The 18086-nt window shown below is 41.8% G+C and overlaps 1 protein-coding gene across 2 annotated transcripts in view; it reads left to right on the plus strand.

Moving 5' to 3' along the window:
- The window catches only part of LOC141273940 (AP-1 complex subunit mu-1), a 161457-nt gene that overhangs the window by 52805 nt on the left and 90566 nt on the right, over positions 1–18086 (plus strand). For both annotated transcript variants that reach the window (XM_073686262.1, XM_073686263.1), the window contains exon 4: positions 16918–17048. In XM_073686262.1, the coding sequence (XP_073542363.1) occupies positions 16918–17048 (131 nt within the window). The remainder of the gene's footprint in view (positions 1–16917; positions 17049–18086) is intronic.

Here is an 18086-nt window from a genome sequence, read left to right on the forward strand (position 1 = left end):
TTTTTCTTCCTTCAACTCACCTCTAGTTACACATTTAGAGGTTTTACACCATATCTCAGCTTGTTCTAACAAGCCAGCATCATTTAAACATCCTCTCTTTTCCTTCAACACATTTTTCCAGAAATGCTCATTAAGTCTGTAACCCGGTGGACAACTAGACGCTGAACAAACCCTATGCATTTTCTGCACACATTTTTCCCTTCTTTCTCTTTCACCAGTTCAACAGCACCTCTACCTTGCTCAATCTGTCTCTTAGTGGACAGATTACCCATCTTCTGTCTTTCAACAGGAATAATGGACTAGAGAGGTAAACCAGTGGGGACTCTTACCTTTCACTATGGTCTCTTACTCTGTCACTCCATGCCTGATTTATATATAACCAGACAAAAACCATCAGCCTGTACTTCTAGGAGCTGGAACCATATAGGTTTCCTTAGCACTACAAAAGGCTGCTGCCAACAATCACCAACTTCGACTCCACTGGGTACAATCGGCTAATCACTACAATCCAACCCCATGGACAGATGACCAGTAAAATGCCAAATCCACACTCCACATACAACACCGGAATTCAGCACAGTACACAAGGTCTCCTCAGGGTTCTTTGTCTAACAATAATGGACCTGCTTACTATGAACAAATGGAGAGATCTGCTGACCCACTTGCCGAAAACACACCAAGAGAGAAGGACAAAGTCAGGTAGTGTAAGAATAAGGCCACGGCCCCACTATCAGTATTCGGTCAGTATTTTTTCCCAGGAGTGGGTGATAAATGCAGAATTGGTGACTTGTTTCTATTATACCTTTTCTCTGATTGTTCCTCACCTGATTTTGGCTCCCACTCCTGAGGAAAAAATACTGACTGAATACTGACCAAATACTGATAGTGGGGTCGTGGCCTAAGAACTATTGGATCAAGCAGTCATTTCAAATAGCGGGTCCCTGTTCCTTGTGCCAGGTTTTGTCGTCGCCATGTATTGTGGGACGTTCTGAGACGTCTGCTCCAAATTAAATTGTAAAATCCAAGTACATGTACAAAGAGAGAGAACCGTACTGACACAGTATCAGAACAGAACTCCTTTTGTTACATCCTTGGTTACTCTTTATATAGGTTTTTAATGGTCATACATTGTAACAATATAATTGACTCAGCTTCTTTCTACATATGGGCTGGCATTAACATACATACATCTAATTGGCTAAAGTTAACACTATCGACACCCAGCTTTAGGGTCTAGGTCGGCTCTACTTTTTACTTTCTTTAGTTTCACTTTTCCGTTATCTCCAAGTCTCTAGACTGCGTGATAAATTGGGAAGCATATAAATTTGTTTGCAGAACAATATGTTCTAGCAACCTTTCTGTCATGAAAAAAAATAAACTGGTCCAAAATCTTCCACCTCCACATTTATACCAGGAATGGCATTAAAATGGGGGATAAATGGAGTAGCTGAATCCGATTCTACATTGGCATGCACTAATGCACTAGTACTAGGTGCATTGTTTGTACTGGGTATTGTTCCCTGATTTGGAGACGTTTCTCCAGTAGCGCCATTTGCGCCTTTTGTACTCGTTCTTGTCGTATTTGAGGATGGGCCAGAATGACTGCTCATTTCTGAGCTTTCTCTATCGCTGCTACTAAAGCATTTGAAATCCTCATCGCCATCTGACATGTATTAGTTATGTTTTAGTAGAACATACGTTCCTTTCAAATTGTATAATATAATACCTTGACTTAAGAGGACGGTCACAGAACAAATTAAAAACTCTTAACTCAATTTGATCGTATATCAAATTAAATTTCCTCATTATAATGAATTGAAATGGTATTAATCCATTCCAGCCCCTCGAAAACCACACCACTTTTTTTGTTAGGTGTTTTTAAATACGAAAAATTTACTTTATTAATAACAAATACAGTAATGAACAGAATGAAAAACTATTAAATGTGTATTAAACTACTGTCCTTTTAATTTTTTATTTTTTTTTAATAACTTCACATATAAATATAGCAAATATTGAACCCTAAAGCCAACACTCCAAAGAGTCCGAGCATGCACAGAATAGTGCATTATACTGTACCTTGCTGCACATGTCAAATAACGTATTGCTACAGAAAAAATACCTGAAGCATAAAGCAAATAGAACTATTATTCAATGTACAGCCCCATGTCAATGCTTGCAGTGCTAATAAGAGTCCACCCCAGGAAAATGATTTGCAAGAAAAGTTCAAACGTGCAAGCGCAACGATAGAGATGCTTGCACGGCAGGATAACCACTTGGTGAGTGTCATTAGCTCGCTTGCTCATAACTCAGATCTCTGCTTGCATGATAAAGCAATAAATCAACTGAGCAAAGTTCGTAAGTAGATGCACTCGTTAGTTAAGGTACTACTGTACATAGTATACATAGTGTTGTGAATGAACAAATTAACGTAACTAAATGATCAAATACTTGATGGAACTACTAATAAATAATCAGTATTTGGCTGTGTGCCCACGATGTGTTTTTTAAGCGTTTCTGCAGCGGCAAAAACGCTGCAGAAACGCTTAAAAAACGTGTGGTAGAAGGCCTGCCATGTCCCCCAATGATAATCCACATGTGCTGTGCACATGCTGCGGAAGTTTCCGCTCTGGATTATCGTTGCGGAAAAAAACGCAGCACTACCAATTATTTTGCGGAAGTGCTGCGTTTTCGCCGCTATTGACTTGCATTAGAATGTTCCAATTCCGCAAGACTGCATCTGTACTTGTTTAATTGGCGTGTTCTAATGTGCGGATGGTACCCGGGTGTGGAGGAGAGGAAAGTCTCATCCACACCCAGGTACCATTAAAAAAGCTGTAAATAAAATAAAAAATAAATGTATACTTGCCTTCTGGCGGCCCGCGCAGCACTCCTTGCTTCCCGGCACTTTGCGATGGAATGAAGGACCTGCGCTGACGTCAAAGTCATGTGACGGGTCACGCGACACTGACGTCGGCAGGTCCTTCACTCTACCGCTGCCGGCAGCCGGGACCGAGCGAAGCAAGACAGCGCGGGCCTTCGGAGGGTAAGTATATATTTATTTTTTTACTTTTTGACATTCTCTCGGTCACACTACACTGTGTTCCAAATTATTATGCAAAAAGTGTTTAGGAGTGATAAGGTAAGAATTTTTTTGTTTGTCAGTTAAACTCATTGATGGTGATGTGTGTCAGGCTGCGTGCCCACGTTGCGTATTACAAGCGTATATGCTGCGGAATTTCCGCAGCGTAAACGCTTGTAAAACGCATGTATATCCGGTCCCCAATGGCATTCCGCAATGTCAATGCCCATGCTGCGGATTTTTCCGCAGCGTATATGCTGCGGTCAAAAATCCGCAGCATGTTCATTAATTTTGCGTTTCCACATGCGGAATCAATGTGCGGATGGTACCCGGGTTTGGAGAAGAGGAGACTCTCATCCAGACCTGGGTACCAAAGAACCTGTAAAAAAAAGAATAAAATAAAGTTTATACTTATCTTCTAATTTTTTCCCTCCGTCGCGCTGTTGTGTGAAGGACCTGCCACGTCATTGAGTCATGTGACCCATCACATGACTCAATGACGTCACCGCAGGTCCTGCACACAACAGCGTGAGCAGCTCAAGACTCCGGACGGGGCAGAGAATGCATCGGTAGGTGAGTATAAACTTTCTTTTTTTATTTTTTACCATTCTGATTCTTTTTTTTTTTTAAGTATTACTTGGTCACACTATATAAATTCATGCCGGTTGCATGTATTTATATAGTGTGAACAAGTTGTCAAACACTTTTCCAAGTGATGCTTAAATCACTTGGAGAAGTGCTTGATAACCCGCATGCGGAAATGCATGCAAAGACGCCTCACAAACGCTTCTACCTGGCGGGAAAACCGCATGTAAAATCCGCATGCGATTTTCCCGTCAGGAAACGTGGGCACATAGCCTCAGGGCTCTTTATATCACTGTAAGCAATTGCAGACACCTGTGCTAATTAGTTTGGCAGGTGTGTCCAATGAAAGGCAAGACTACTTAAGAAGGCTGTCCCACATTATTAAGCAGCCTACATTTTTTGCCAAAATGGGAAAGAAAAAGGATGTGTCGGCTGCTGAGAAGCAACAAATTGTGGAGTGTTTAGGTCAAGGCATGACTACAATCAACATTGCCAAGACACTTCATCGTGATCATCGCACAATCAAGAAGTATGTAGCTGATTCACAGTACACACGTGTGCGTGCTGATAAGGGAAAATCGAGGACTCTTTCCTACAGGCAATTACGTCAGGTTAAAAGAGCAGCGGCAAAAAAGCCTTGTCATAGCAGCAGACAAGTTTTTGAAACTGCTGGTGCCTCCAACGTCCCCCGAACAACAAGATGCAGGGTCCTTCAGAGGTTTGCAGCTGTGCGTAAGCCATCCTGTCGACCTCCTCTATCCACTGCACACAAGCAGAAACGGCTCCAGTGGGCCAAACAATGCATGAAGACTGACTTCAAAACTGTTTTGTTCACCGATGAGTGCCGTGCAACGCTCGATGGTCCAGATGGATGGAGTGGAGGATGGCTGGTTGATGGACACCCCATGCAAACACGGCTACGGCGCCAACAAGGAGGAGGTGGAGTAATGTTTTGGGCTGGAATCATGGGGAGAGAGATTGTCGGCCCCTTTAGGATCCCTGAAGGGGTAAAGATGAACTCCATAATGTATGTTGAGTTTCTCAAACAGCACTTCCTGCCATGATTCAAGAAGAAGAACAGTGTATTCAGCAGCAAGATCATTTTCATGCATGATAATGCCCCGTCTCATGCTGCACATAACACATCTGCATCTCTGGCTGATATGGGCATAAAAGGGGACAAACTTATGGTGTGGCCCCCATGCTCCCCTGACCTCAACCCCATTGAGAACCTCTGGAGCATCATCAAAAGGAGTGTCTATGATGGCGGGAGGCAGTTCACATCTAAGCAACAGCTCTGGGAGGGTATTCTGTCCTCATGCAAAACAATTGAAGCATAAACCATCCAAAACCTGACAAATTCAATGGACGAGAGAGTTCAGAAGCTCCTTTCGAGCAAGCGGTCCTATGTGCAAATGTAACATCACCTAGAATAAAGTTTTGAGTTGAAAACTGTTTGATTTCAGTTTGTAATAACCTGCTAATGCTTATAATTTAAAAAATTACCATTTTTTTGTTCTATTAAAATGGAAAGGTTGAAAACTCTGCTGTGCATAATAATTTGGAACATGCATTTTGAGTGCAGTTTGAGTGTTTTATTTTTTTTTAAATATACTGTTATCATAGGCAGTTTGTACAAAAACCTTTCAATTGTACTCTAATAGTTATTTGACTGGAAAATTACAATGACTGCAATTCATATAGGTAATTTGGGAAAATCTGAGAAAATATTATTTGCATAATAATTTGGAACACAGTGTATATAAATCCATGCCTTTTGCATGGATTTATATAGTGTGACCAAGTTGACAAGCACTTTCCAAGTGATGCTAAAATCGCTTGGAAAGCATTTGACAACCCGCATGCGGAAATGCCAGTGAAGAACGTTTCGCTTACGCTTGTCCCTGGCAGGAAAGCGCATGTACAATCCGCATGCGTTTTTTTCTGACAGGGAGATGCAGAAACGCTCAGGAAAAAATCCAGAACATTTCTGTATCGTGGGCACATAGCCAAACAATTGTGATCAAGCCTAACCCTCCTAGCTTCTCTAAGCCTAGTTGGAAAAGAGAAAAATGTAGTAGTTCAGCTCACCTGCTTAGTACACGGTAAAAAAAAAACCTCAAAGCAGAAAGTCCAGGAAGAGACCAGCACTCGATTCATCCATAAAATAGGCTTTTATTCCAATAAAGCTAAAATCAAGAACTGTTCACACAGCAGTACTCCATGAGGCATAGAGGGAAGCCATAAATAGATAAGGTGAGGCGTTTCTGACCTTTTGTGGTCCTTAATCACTACCGGAGGAAGGCAGTCCTTGTGGTTCTCTTTGGCAGCCCAACCCCTGTATTTTAACTTTAAGAATATAAATATATTTTTTGAGTAATCTAATTTATCTAATCAACTTATACTAAACACCTACCCAATCTAACCCCGGATCCTAACTAATAAATTGGGGGGAATCTGTTAATATGTCTGTGACACAGCTCTTGTCAGCAGCACTTGTCACATTATTTCTCCTTTGATCCAACACTGATAGAAGAGCAGAAGAGAAAGTGTTTTATATGACGCATATCATATAAAATTAATACAACAAATTACTGCAAAAAACTAAAATTACTACAACAAACTTTCCCAGCAATAGCTGGTATTGGCTGGCATGACTGTGAAGCCATCAGGACCTTAACCAATCAAGTCTCGAAGAGGTTAGGGATCAGAGCCAGAGCTCTGTACTGGAGTCCCGGTGTTTACAAGTATATGGTGGTCCTGATCTGTGCAAGACCGCCGACCGTAGACAAAAAAACGGCGCTGCACAAAGCCCGGCGTTTATCTACCGTCGGCGGTTGGAAAGTGGTTAAAAGGTTTGTCCTCTTCTTGGTCAATCTCTTCTTAAATGCCCGAAACCCCCTAGTAAAATAAATAAAGCTTATACTCTCCTCACGCACAAGCGCCTTTCACTGATGTCGGAGCCAGAGCTGGTGCTCTCATGGTATTGGCTGCAGCACATATGTGACATAATCAGCAGTCTCATCAGCTCTGACCAATAGTATAGACTGCGGCTGGTCAGCGGCCATTGATTGACTTACTGCAGTGCTCACATGACATAATGTGACACGAAGGTCTGGGACTTGTTGCTCCAGTGCAGGAAGTGAATAATGGCTTTTCTTATTTTACACTGCGTCTCGGGCATTAAAGTAGGGATTGTCTACTTGTCTAGTGTACAGCCCCTATAATAAGTTAAAGTGTTTGTTTGAAGAATAGACTTTTAGAATGATACCCAAATTTAGGATCTGGGGAAAAAAATTGCTATAATAGAGTGTACAGTGAACTGTGGCCTGGTCAGGAGTCAGACGGCCCCCACTTACATTTAATGTAAAACATTGTTTTATAGAGGAAAAAAAAAAGTAGATTGAAAAGGAATACTTATTTTTTTTTTTATTCACCAGAGTGCATATCTGAGTTATTTATCTGTTTCTTCAAGCTGACTGTGCTGTTTTTATTACAGATTTTTTATTTTGACAGTGATGGCTTTGCAACACTACTGCATGGCACAACTGATGCACAGCGATACCATTAATATAGTGTATCGGGGAACTACTGTATATATTCTCATGTAAACCACTACACTACTGGCTATACAATTGACAATAATAACAATTTCATTGTAAACACCATTTTTTAGAAAGGTCCAAAAGAAAAAAAAAATCTAATTTTTATCATTTAAATAAAATCTCCGTCTGAGATTACAAGCCTAAAGGCTCCAGTACTGCCGTGACATGATAGACTTATTCTGAGAGATGTAAATCCCGTTGTGTCCAGTTATAATTACAGAAGCACCCCAGAAATGTTAGCTGCCATTTAAAGGGGTTTTCCCGCGAACAAAAGTTCATTTTACTCAATAGATCTTGGAATAATGATAAGTTCCACAATTGGATGTGTTTAAATAAAATATTCCTGTGCTGAGATAATCTTATAAATGTGCCCCTGCTGTGTACTGTGTAATGGCTGTGTCTGACCGTGCAGGAACATGGTCTGATCATACCACAGCTCCTGGGCAGGGGAGGAAGCAAAAGAGTATACAGACAGGACAGCACGGGATCACAGATGATTCTTTTTGTGAGGTAAAGATTTTCACTGCCTGTTTTTAAACAAAGTTTTACTTCAAAGAGAGAATCATTTGCGATCCCCTGCTGTAATGACTGTATACTCTCTTCTTTTTATCCCCTTGCGCAGGAGCTGTAGTATGATGAGACCATGTTCCTACGTGGTTAGAAACGGCCATTACAGAGTACATAGCTGGGGCACATTTATAAGATTATCTCAGCACAGGAACATTTTATTTAAACACATCCAATTGTGGAACTTATTATTATTCCAAGATCTATTGAGTAAAGTTAACTTTTGTTCATAGGAAAATCCCTTTAACCCCTTAATAACATCTGACGTACTAATACGCGTCTGTGCCCTGGGACTTAAGAGCCAGACCCGTATTAGTACGTCATGGCGATCGCGCGCGCACACAGGCTGTGCGGGCGCGATCGCCGCCGGGTGTCAGCTGATTGTCACAGCTGACACCCGGTACTATGTGCAGGGAGCGGTCACGCACCGCTCCCAGCACATTAACCCCCGCGATGCTGCGATCGAAGTCGATCGAAGTCGATCGCGGCATTGCGGGGGCAAGGGGAGGTGATCGCCGATACTCACCTCCTCTTCCGGCTTCCAGCGCAGTCTGCAAAGGCTTCCCGGGTGTTGCCATGACGACCCGATGTCGTCATGACAACATCCGGGTCACCAGAGAGCAGGAAGATTGCTTGGACATGCGCAGTGCATCTCCAAGCAATCTTCACACTGTGCACTTCTGACAGCCTTCATGGCATAGGGATGGTGCTCCATTCCTGTGCCATGCAGGCGATCAGAAAAAAAAAAGTGAAAGTCCCAGAGTGGGACAAAGTAATAAAGTGTATAAACTGTGTGAAAGTGGAAAAAAAAAAAAAAAAAAAATGTGCAAAAATATTATAAAAAAATAAAAAAAATAATACACCAAAAATAAAAATATAATGTACCCATCAATAAATATTATTATAAAAAAAATAAAAAAAAAACAATAAAAGTACACATATTTGGTATCGCCGCGTCCGGAACAACCTGACCTATAAAACTGTCCCACTAGTTAACCCCTTCAGTGAACACGGTAAAAAAAAAAAAAAAAAAAACAAGCAAAAAACAATGCTTTATCACCATACCGCCAAACAAAAAGTGGAATAACACGCGATCAAAAAGACGCATATAAATAAAAATGATACCGCTGAAAACGTCATCTCGTCCCGCAAAAAACAAGCCGCCATATAGCTCCATCAGCCGAAAAATAAAAAAGTTATAGCTCTCAGAATAAAGCGATACTAAAAAATATTTTTTTCTATAAAATAGCTTTTATTGTGTATAAGCGCCAAAACATAGAAAAATTATACAAATGTGGTACCGCTGTAAACGTACTGACCCGAAGAGTAAAGCTGCCTCATCAATTTTACCACACGCGGAACAGAATAAAAAAAAAAAAAAAAAAACAATTCCTGAATTGTTGGTTTTTGTTTATTCTGCCTCCCAAAAATCGGAATAGAAAGCGATCAAAAAATGTCACGTGCCTGAAAATGGCACCAATAACAACGTCAAGTCATCCCGCAAAAAACGAGCCGTCACATGACTGTCTGCCAAAATTTGGAAAAATTATAGCTCTCAAAATATGGCGATGCAAAAACTAGATTTTACAAAAAATGCGTCTTTTAGTGTGTGACAGCTGTCAGTCATAAAAACCCCATATGATTCTGGCATTGCTGTAATCACACCGACCCGAAGAATAAAGTCGTCTAATCACTTATACCGCACAAGGAACGGCGTCAAAAATAAACTCTTGAGTTAGGATTGGGCTAGGGTTAGGGCTGGGTTTGGGGCTAGGGTTGTGCTGGGGCTAGGGTTGTGCTGGGGCTAGGGTTGTGCTGGGGCTAGGGTTGTGCTGGGGCTAGGGTTGTGCTAGGGTTAGGGCTGGGGTTGGGATTTTTTTCAAAAGTAAGAAAAAAAGATGACGATATGGCGACTAGTGTTGAGAGCAAGTGCTCGCTACTTGAGTTTGCATCGGGTGCTCTGGTATGCATTTAGTATCGTGGGTATTTGAGTGACATGCTCGAGTCTCTGCCCCATATGCTTCGCGGCCAAAAAACTTTACGGGGATTGCCTGCCATGCACGAGCGATCCCCGCATGTTTTTTTTTGGGTGTCTAATAACCGTGAAACATGCGGAGCAGGGACTCGAGCATGTCACTCGAGCACACGCTGTACATGGTGCATACCTGAGTACCCGATGCAAACTCAAGTAGCGAGCACTTGCGCTCAAGAATAATGAAAACTTATTCAATATGATGACCTAATGTAAACAAATAATGTGCCGTACCTCTGGGTTCAAAATGTTCACTATACACCTTAATAAAATCTTTGAGGGGTATAGTTTCCAAAATGGGGACACTTGTGGGGGAGCTCCACTGTTTAGGCACATCACGGGCTCTCCAAACGCGACATGGTGTCCGCTAACAAATTGAATGGAAAATCGGCTCAAATTGTTAGCGGACGCCATGTTGCGTTTGGAGAGCCCCTGTGTGTCCAAACATTGGAGCTCCCCCACAAGTGACCCCATTTTGGAAACTAGACCCCCCAAGGCACCTATCTAGATGCATAGTGAGCACTTAGAACCCCCAGGTGCTTCACAAATTGATTCGTAAAAATGAAAAAGTGAAAATAAAACACTTTTTCATTTTTATGAATCAATTTGTGAAGCACCTGGGGTTCCAAGTGCTCACTATGAATCTAGATAGGTGCCTTGGGGGGTCTAGTTTCCAAAATGGGGTCACTTGTGGGGGAGCTCCAATGTTTGGGCACACAGGGACTCTCTAAATGCAACATGGTATCCGCTAACAAATTGAATGGAAAATCGGCTCAAATTGTTAGCGGACACCACATTGCGTTTGGAGAGCCCCTCTGTGCCCAAACTTTGGAGCTCCCCCACAAGTGACCCCATTTTGGAAACTAGACCCCCCAAGGCACCTTTCTAGATGCATAGTGAGCACTTGGAACCCCCAGGTGCTTCACAAATTGATTCGTAAAAATGAAAAAGTGAAAAAAAAAACACTTTTTCATTTTTATGAATCAATTTGTGAAGCACCTGGGGTTCCAAGTGCTCACTATGAATCTAGATAGGTGCCTTGGGGGGTCTAGTTTCCAAAATGGGGTCACTTGTGGGGGAGCTCCAATGTTTGAGCACACAGGGACTCTCCAAATGCAACATGATATCCGCTAACAAATTGTCGGCTCAAATTGTTAGCGGATATCATGTTGCATTTGGAGAGTCCCTGTGTGCCCAAACATTGGAGCTCCTCCACAAGTGACCCCATTTTGGAAACTAGACCCCCCAAGGCACCTATCTAGATGCATAGTGAGCACTTGGAACCCCTAGGTGCTTCACAAATTAATTCGTAAAAATGAAAAAGTGTTTTTTTTTTCACTTTTTCATTATTACGAATCAATTTGTGAAGCACCTGGGGGTTCCAAGTGCTCACTATGCATCTAGAAAGGTGCCTTGGGGGGTCTAGTTTCCAAAATGGGGTCACTTGTGGGGGAGCTCCAAAGTTTGGGCACAGAGGGGCTCTCCAAACGCAATGTGGCGTCCGCTAACAATTTGAGCCGATTTTCCATTCAATTTGTTAGCGGATACCATGTTGCATTTAGAGAGTCCCTGTGTGCCCAAACATTGGAGCTCCCCCACAAGTGACCCCATTTTGGAAACTAGACCCCCCAAGGCACCTATCTAGATGCATAGTGAGCACTTGGAACCCCTAGGTGCTTCACAAATTGATTCGTAAAAATGAAAAAGTGTTTTTTTTTTCACTTTTTCATTATTACGAATCAATTTGTGAAGCACCTGGGGGTTCCAAGTGCTCACTATGCATCTAGAAAGGTGCCTTGGGGGGTCTAGTTTCCAAAATGGGGTCACTTGTGGGGGAGCTCCAAAGTTTGGGCACAGAGGGGCTCTCCAAACGCAATGTGGCGTCCGCTAACAATTTGAGCCGATTTTCCATTCAATTTGTTAGCGGATACCATGTTGCATTTAGAGAGTCCCTGTGTGCCCAAACATTGGAGCTCCCCCACAAGTGACCCCATTTTGGAAACTAGACCCCCCAAGGCACCTATCTAGATGCATAGTGAGCACTTGGAACCCCTAGGTGCTTCACAAATTGATTCGTAAAAATGAAAAAGTGTTTTTTTTTTCACTTTTTCATTATTACGAATCAATTTGTGAAGCACCTGGGGGTTCCAAGTGCTCACTATGCATCTAGAAAGGTGCCTTGGGGGGTCTAGTTTCCAAAATGGGGTCACTTGTGGGGGAGCTCCAAAGTTTGGGCACAGAGGGGCTCTCCAAACGCAATGTGGCGTCCGCTAACAATTTGAGCCGATTTTCCATTCAATTTGTTAGCGGATACCATGTTGCATTTAGAGAGTCCCTGTGTGCCCAAACATTGGAGCTCCCCCACAAGTGACCCCATTTTGGAAACTAGACCCCCCAAGGCACCTATCTAGATGCATAGTGAGCACTTGGAACCCCTAGGTGCTTCACAAATTGATTCGTAAAAATGAAAAAGTGTTTTTTTTTTCACTTTTTCATTATTACGAATCAATTTGTGAAGCACCTGGGGGTTCCAAGTGCTCACTATGCATCTAGAAAGGTGCCTTGGGGGGTCTAGTTTCCAAAATGGGGTCACTTGTGGGGGAGCTCCAAAGTTTGGGCACAGAGAAGCTCTCCAAACGCAATGTGGTGTCCGCTAACAATTTGAGCCGATTTTCCATTCAATTTGTTAGCGGATACCATGTTGCATTTAGAGAGTCCCTGTGTGCCCAAACATTGGAGCTCTCCCACAAGTGACCCCATTTTGGAAACTAGACCCCCCAAGGCACCTATCTAGATGCATAGTGAGCAGTTGGAACCCCCAGGTGCTTCACAAATTGATTCATAAAAATGAAAAGTGTTTTTTTTTTCACTTTTTCATTGTTACGAATCAATTTGTGAAGCACCTGGGGGTTCCAAGTGCTCACTATGCATCTAGATAGGTGCCTTGGGGGGTCTAGTTTCCAAAATGGGGTCACTTGTGGGGGAGCTCCAATGTTTGGGCACACAGCAGCTCTCCAAACGCAACATGGTGTCGCTAACAATTTGAGCCAATTTTGCGTTAAATTTGTTAGCGGACACCATGTTGCATTTAGAGAGCCGCTGTGTGCCCAAATATTGGAGCTCCCCCACAAGTGACCCCATTTTGGAAACTAGACCACCCAAGGCACCTATCTAGATGCATACTGAGCACTTGGAACCCTCAGGTGCTTCACAAATTGATTCATACAAATGAAAAAGTGTTTTTTTTTTCACTTTTTCATTGTTACGAATCAATTTGTGAAGCACCTGGGGGTTCCAAGTGCTCACTATGCATCTAGATAGGTGCCTTGGGGGGTCTAGTTTCCAAAATGGGGTCACTTGTGGGGGAGCTCCAATGTTTGGGCACACAGGGACTCTCTAAATGCAACATGGTGTCCTCTAACAAATTTAACGGAAAATCGGCTCAAATTGTTAGCGACACCATGTTGCGTTTGGAGAGCCGCTGTGTGCCCAAACATTGGAGCTCCCCCACAAGTTACCCCATTTTGGAAACTAGACCCCCCAAGGCACCTATCTAGATGCATTGTGAGCACTTGGAACACTCAGGTGCTTCACAAATTGATTCATAAAAATGAAAAAGTGTTTTTTTTTTTCACTTTTTCATTGTTACGAATCAATTTGTGAAGCACCTGGGGGTTCCAAGTGCTCACTATGCATCTAGAAAGGTGCCTTGGGGGGTCTAGTTTCCAAAATGGGGTCACTTGTGGGGGAGCTCCAAAGTTTGGGCACACATGGGCTCTCCAAACACAACATGGCGTCCGCTAATTATTCAAGCAAATTTTACAATCAAAAAGTCAAATAGCGCTCCTTCCCTTCCGAGCCCTGCCGTGCGCCCAAACAGTATTTTTTCCCCAAATATTGGGTATCTGCGTGCCCAGGGGAAATTGCACAACAAATTTTGGGGTCCATTTTTTCTTGTTACCCCTGTGAAAATAAAAAAAATTGGGTCTAAATTAACATTTTTGTGAAAAAAGTTAAATGTTCATTTTTTTCTTCCACATTCAAAAAATTCCTGTGAAGCACCTGAAGGGTTAATAAAGTTCTTGAATGTGGTTTTGAGCACCTTGAGGGGTGCAGTTTTTAGAATGGTGTCACTTTTGGGTATTTTCTGTCATAAAGACCTCTCAAAGTGACTTCAAATGTGATGTGGTCCCTAAAAAAATGGTTTTGTAAATTTTGTTGGAAAAATGAGAAATCGCTGGTCAACTTTTAACCCTTATAGCTCCCTAACAAAAAAAAATTTTGGTTCCAAAATTGTGCTGATGTAAAGTAGACATGTGGGAAATGTTATTTATTAACTCTTTTGTGTGACATATCGCTCTGATTTCAGGGCTTAAAAATTCAAATTTTGAAAATTGCAAAATTTTCAAAATTTTCGCCAAATTTCCGTTTTTTTCACAAATAAACGCAAGTGATATCGAAGAAATTTTTCCACAATCATGAAGTACAATATGTCACGAAAAAACAATCTCAGAATCAGGGGGATCCGTTGAAGCGTTCGAGAGTAATTACCTCATAAAGTGACAGTGGTCAGAATTGTAAAAATTGGCCCGGTCATTAACGTGCAAACCACCCGCGGGGCTTAAGGGGTTAATTGTGCGCTCCTCAGAGGATATGCTTTATTCTAGACTCGCATGTTGGACAAAGTTAGATGTTTATAGTAAAGGAATGGGAAAAATGATGGCTATGTGCATACTGAGGCTTATTTGAGTGTATCCACTGTAAAAACCTCTCCACAATTTCTTTAAAAATGCTTAATAGACTCTTCCTGTTCATTTCTATTGTAAAACCACTTTGCTGTTTATATATACATTCTTTTGAGTGTGTTTGGTTTTTTTCAGGTTTTGTAAAATGTCTGGTGGGAAATAAGAGTGTGTGTCACTTCTTCAAAGTGGCTCCTGATGGAATTTGCTCCAAAGTAGGCACTGTCCAATCAGAAGGCTGCTAAAAAGCCTTCAGAAAAAAAAATCCAAAAACTTTCCAATGGCTATGTTAATATTGTGTTGTTTTTTCGCAGCCAAAACCTCATCTCTTGGCAGTTAAAAAGCTGCAGACAAAATGCAGGTTTTGCTGACTTTTTTGCTGCTTTTCTTGCTGCCTTTTTGCGCTATTTTTCAGGATCCCAAATTTCAGCTTTGTTTTCACCATGCAAGCATTAGCAATGCAAAGTGTTTTACCAAGATGTATGTGAAACCATAAAACATTTTTGGACAAAAGGGCAATTTGATCAAATTATTTAGTGGGAAAAGTTATTTATGTCTGAAAAAATAGTGACTATTCTGAACTTAAAGCGCACCTGTCAGCAGGATTGTGCTCAGTTAACTACATACACTGTCAGCTGTGTGACATTACACTGATTAAAATGATACCTGGGTTGATGAAATCCATCCTGTGGTTCTTATGTAAGCTTTACTTTCAGTTTGGAGATGATATGCCCGTGTTTTGGGGTGGGACTGTGGGGGGGCTCTATCTGGTGCTCTGCTTACATATTCATCTGTATTCTCTTATGACAGCTCACTGTGCCTCCACTGACCTACCTCCTATTTTACCTAGCCCCACACTACTAGATGCATTATGTAAAATAGGAGGCAGGTCAGTGAACGATGCACTTTAAAGGTTCATTTGAGTTCCTAAAAAATACTGTTTACTTTCACATATTGGTAGGGAATGAAGTTAGTTGGACACTTTCACACTTTGGTAGGGCATTGACTTGGTAGGACAACTTCCTTTCACACATTGGTACGGAACTGAGTTGGTAGGACACGGTTTACTTTCACACATTGGTAGGTCATTGAGTTAGTAGGGCACTGTTTACTTTCACATATTGGTAGGGAACGAAGTTGGTAGGAGCGTTTACTTTAACACATTGGTCATGCATTGCGTTGGTAGGACACTTTCACACATGGAAGGGCATTGAGTTGGTAGGACATTGAGTTGGTCCGACATTGTTTACTTTAACACATCACTAATCAAATTAAACTACTAATACTAACAACCATGCTTATGTGGGGACACCAAGACATTATGGTTTAAACTTGGGAAATCACAAAAATGAATGTGTTTCACATACTGCTGTGCTGCATTTTTTCAACAAAAAAGCTGCAAAAACTGATAGCTACGTGTTTGCTGCTTTTTTTGTTCTTACTCATTGTTTTTATGGGTGAAAAAACGCTGAAAGAATTGGCATGCTGTAGTTTTCAAAAATGCAGCTATTTTCCAATTCAGTCAGTAAAAAAAAACAAGTGTGTACATGAGATGTCTGTAATCTCAGCTTTTGCTGGTACTGTAAAAATCAGCTTTTAATTTGAATGAAAAAAACCACAACATGTGTACATAGCTAAAGGAGAGTTTCCTTAGAGGGGTGGTCCAGGACTATTATTTATTTATTTTTTAAACTATGTTCCTACAAATGAACATGCAGGTAGTTGCTAACAGAGGTTACTAACTGCTTGTTCTATCCTGCGCCTGGACAGTGCGGTCACCGACCGCTCCTGTGGGTGATTCAACTTCTGCACATCAACAGAGCTGCAGCTCTTCTTCTTCCAGGCTGCTCTGTTGATATGGCGTGACTGCCGTCTTCATGCTGATCATCAACAGAACTGAGCATAAGAGAAGCCTTTGCTCTGTTGACGTGTCATCAGCAGAAGCCGCTAAAGCACTGGCCGGAGCGGTCTGTCATCGGTCTGTTCCGGTAGAGATCCGTGCCGGACACAACAGGCATGTGGTTAGCAACTACCTGCCTGTTTGTTCTTAGGTCTGTAGTAAAAAAAAAAAAATGAAATAATCCTGGATAACCCATTTGGTCTCATTTTAAAAAAAAAAAAAAAACAACAAAAAAAACACCTCCCATCTTGCACATAACCTATAATTCTTCCTGCTGAATGCACTCCTGCCTCTGGTCACAAAACTGAACCAAAAACTGCATCAAAAATTGCATTCTAAAGTTGAATGATAATGCATTGTATGTGCCTTTTGGACATTTAATTAGTATATTCTTGTTGCTGCAGGTATTTTCTGAATATTTCAAAGAATTAGAAGAAGAAAGTATCCGGGACAATTTTGTTATAATATACGAGTTGCTAGATGAATTAATGGATTTTGGCTACCCACAAACTACTGATAGCAAAATTTTGCAAGAGTGAGTATTAACAAGCTTGTCTGTTTAGAAGGTTTACTTAAAATAGGACCTGTTGGTTCTCCTCAAGTGTTTGTTTTGGTGAACATTGTATTCTTTGTATTGAGAGATAATCCCCTTTTGTCCTTTTTAGGAACAGACTAAAGGAATAAGGCTATGTGCCCACGTTGCGGACCTGAAGCATATTTTTTACGCTTCTCCCTGGCGGGAAAATCGCATGCGGATATTACATGCGGTTTTCCCGCCAGGTAGAAGCGTTTGTGAGGCGTCTTTGCATGCATTTCCGCATGCGGGTTATCAAGCACTTCTCCAAGCATCACTTGGAAAAGTGCTTGACAACTTGTTCAGAATGGTAAAAAATAAAAAAATAAACTTTATACTCACCTTCTGATGCATTCTCTGCCCCGTCCGGAGTCTTGAGCGGCTCACGCTGTTGTGTGCAGGACCTGCGGTGACGTCATTGAGTCATGTGGTGGGTCACATGACTCAATGACGTGGCAGGTCCTTCAGACAACAGCGCGACGGAGGGAAAACATCAGAAGATAAGTATAAACTTTATTTTATTCTTTTTTTTACAGGTTCTTTGGTACCCAGGTCTGGAGGAGAGTCTCCTCTCCTCCAGACTTGGGTACCATCCGCACATTGATTCCGCAGCGCTTCCGCAAAATTAATGAACATGCTGCGGATTTTTGACTGCAGCATATACGCTGCGGAAAAATCCGCAGCATGGGCATTGACATTGCGGAATGCCATTGGGGACCATGGGGTGCGGATCTACATGCGTTTTTCAAGCTTTTACGCTGCGGAAATTCCGCAGCATATACGCTTGAAAAACGCTACGTGGGCACACAGCCTAAGTGAACCATTGCATCAATTATACCAATGGAAGCAGTTTGATCCCACTGATTTTTATGGGATCTGATTGGCGTAAATTTTAGAATAGATGCAAAACTTGATCTTAAAAAAAGGACCCCAAACATGTGAACTGAGCCATATAGTCTGAATGCATGCTGCTGCCGGGGAATGGGTTCTTATTTTTTT

This window comes from Phyllobates terribilis, unplaced genomic scaffold (assembly GCF_046119375.1).
Source record: "Phyllobates terribilis strain yellow unplaced genomic scaffold, ASM4611937v1 Scaffold_1__5_contigs__length_1240528914, whole genome shotgun sequence".
Lineage (NCBI taxonomy): Eukaryota > Metazoa > Chordata > Amphibia > Anura > Dendrobatidae > Phyllobates > Phyllobates terribilis.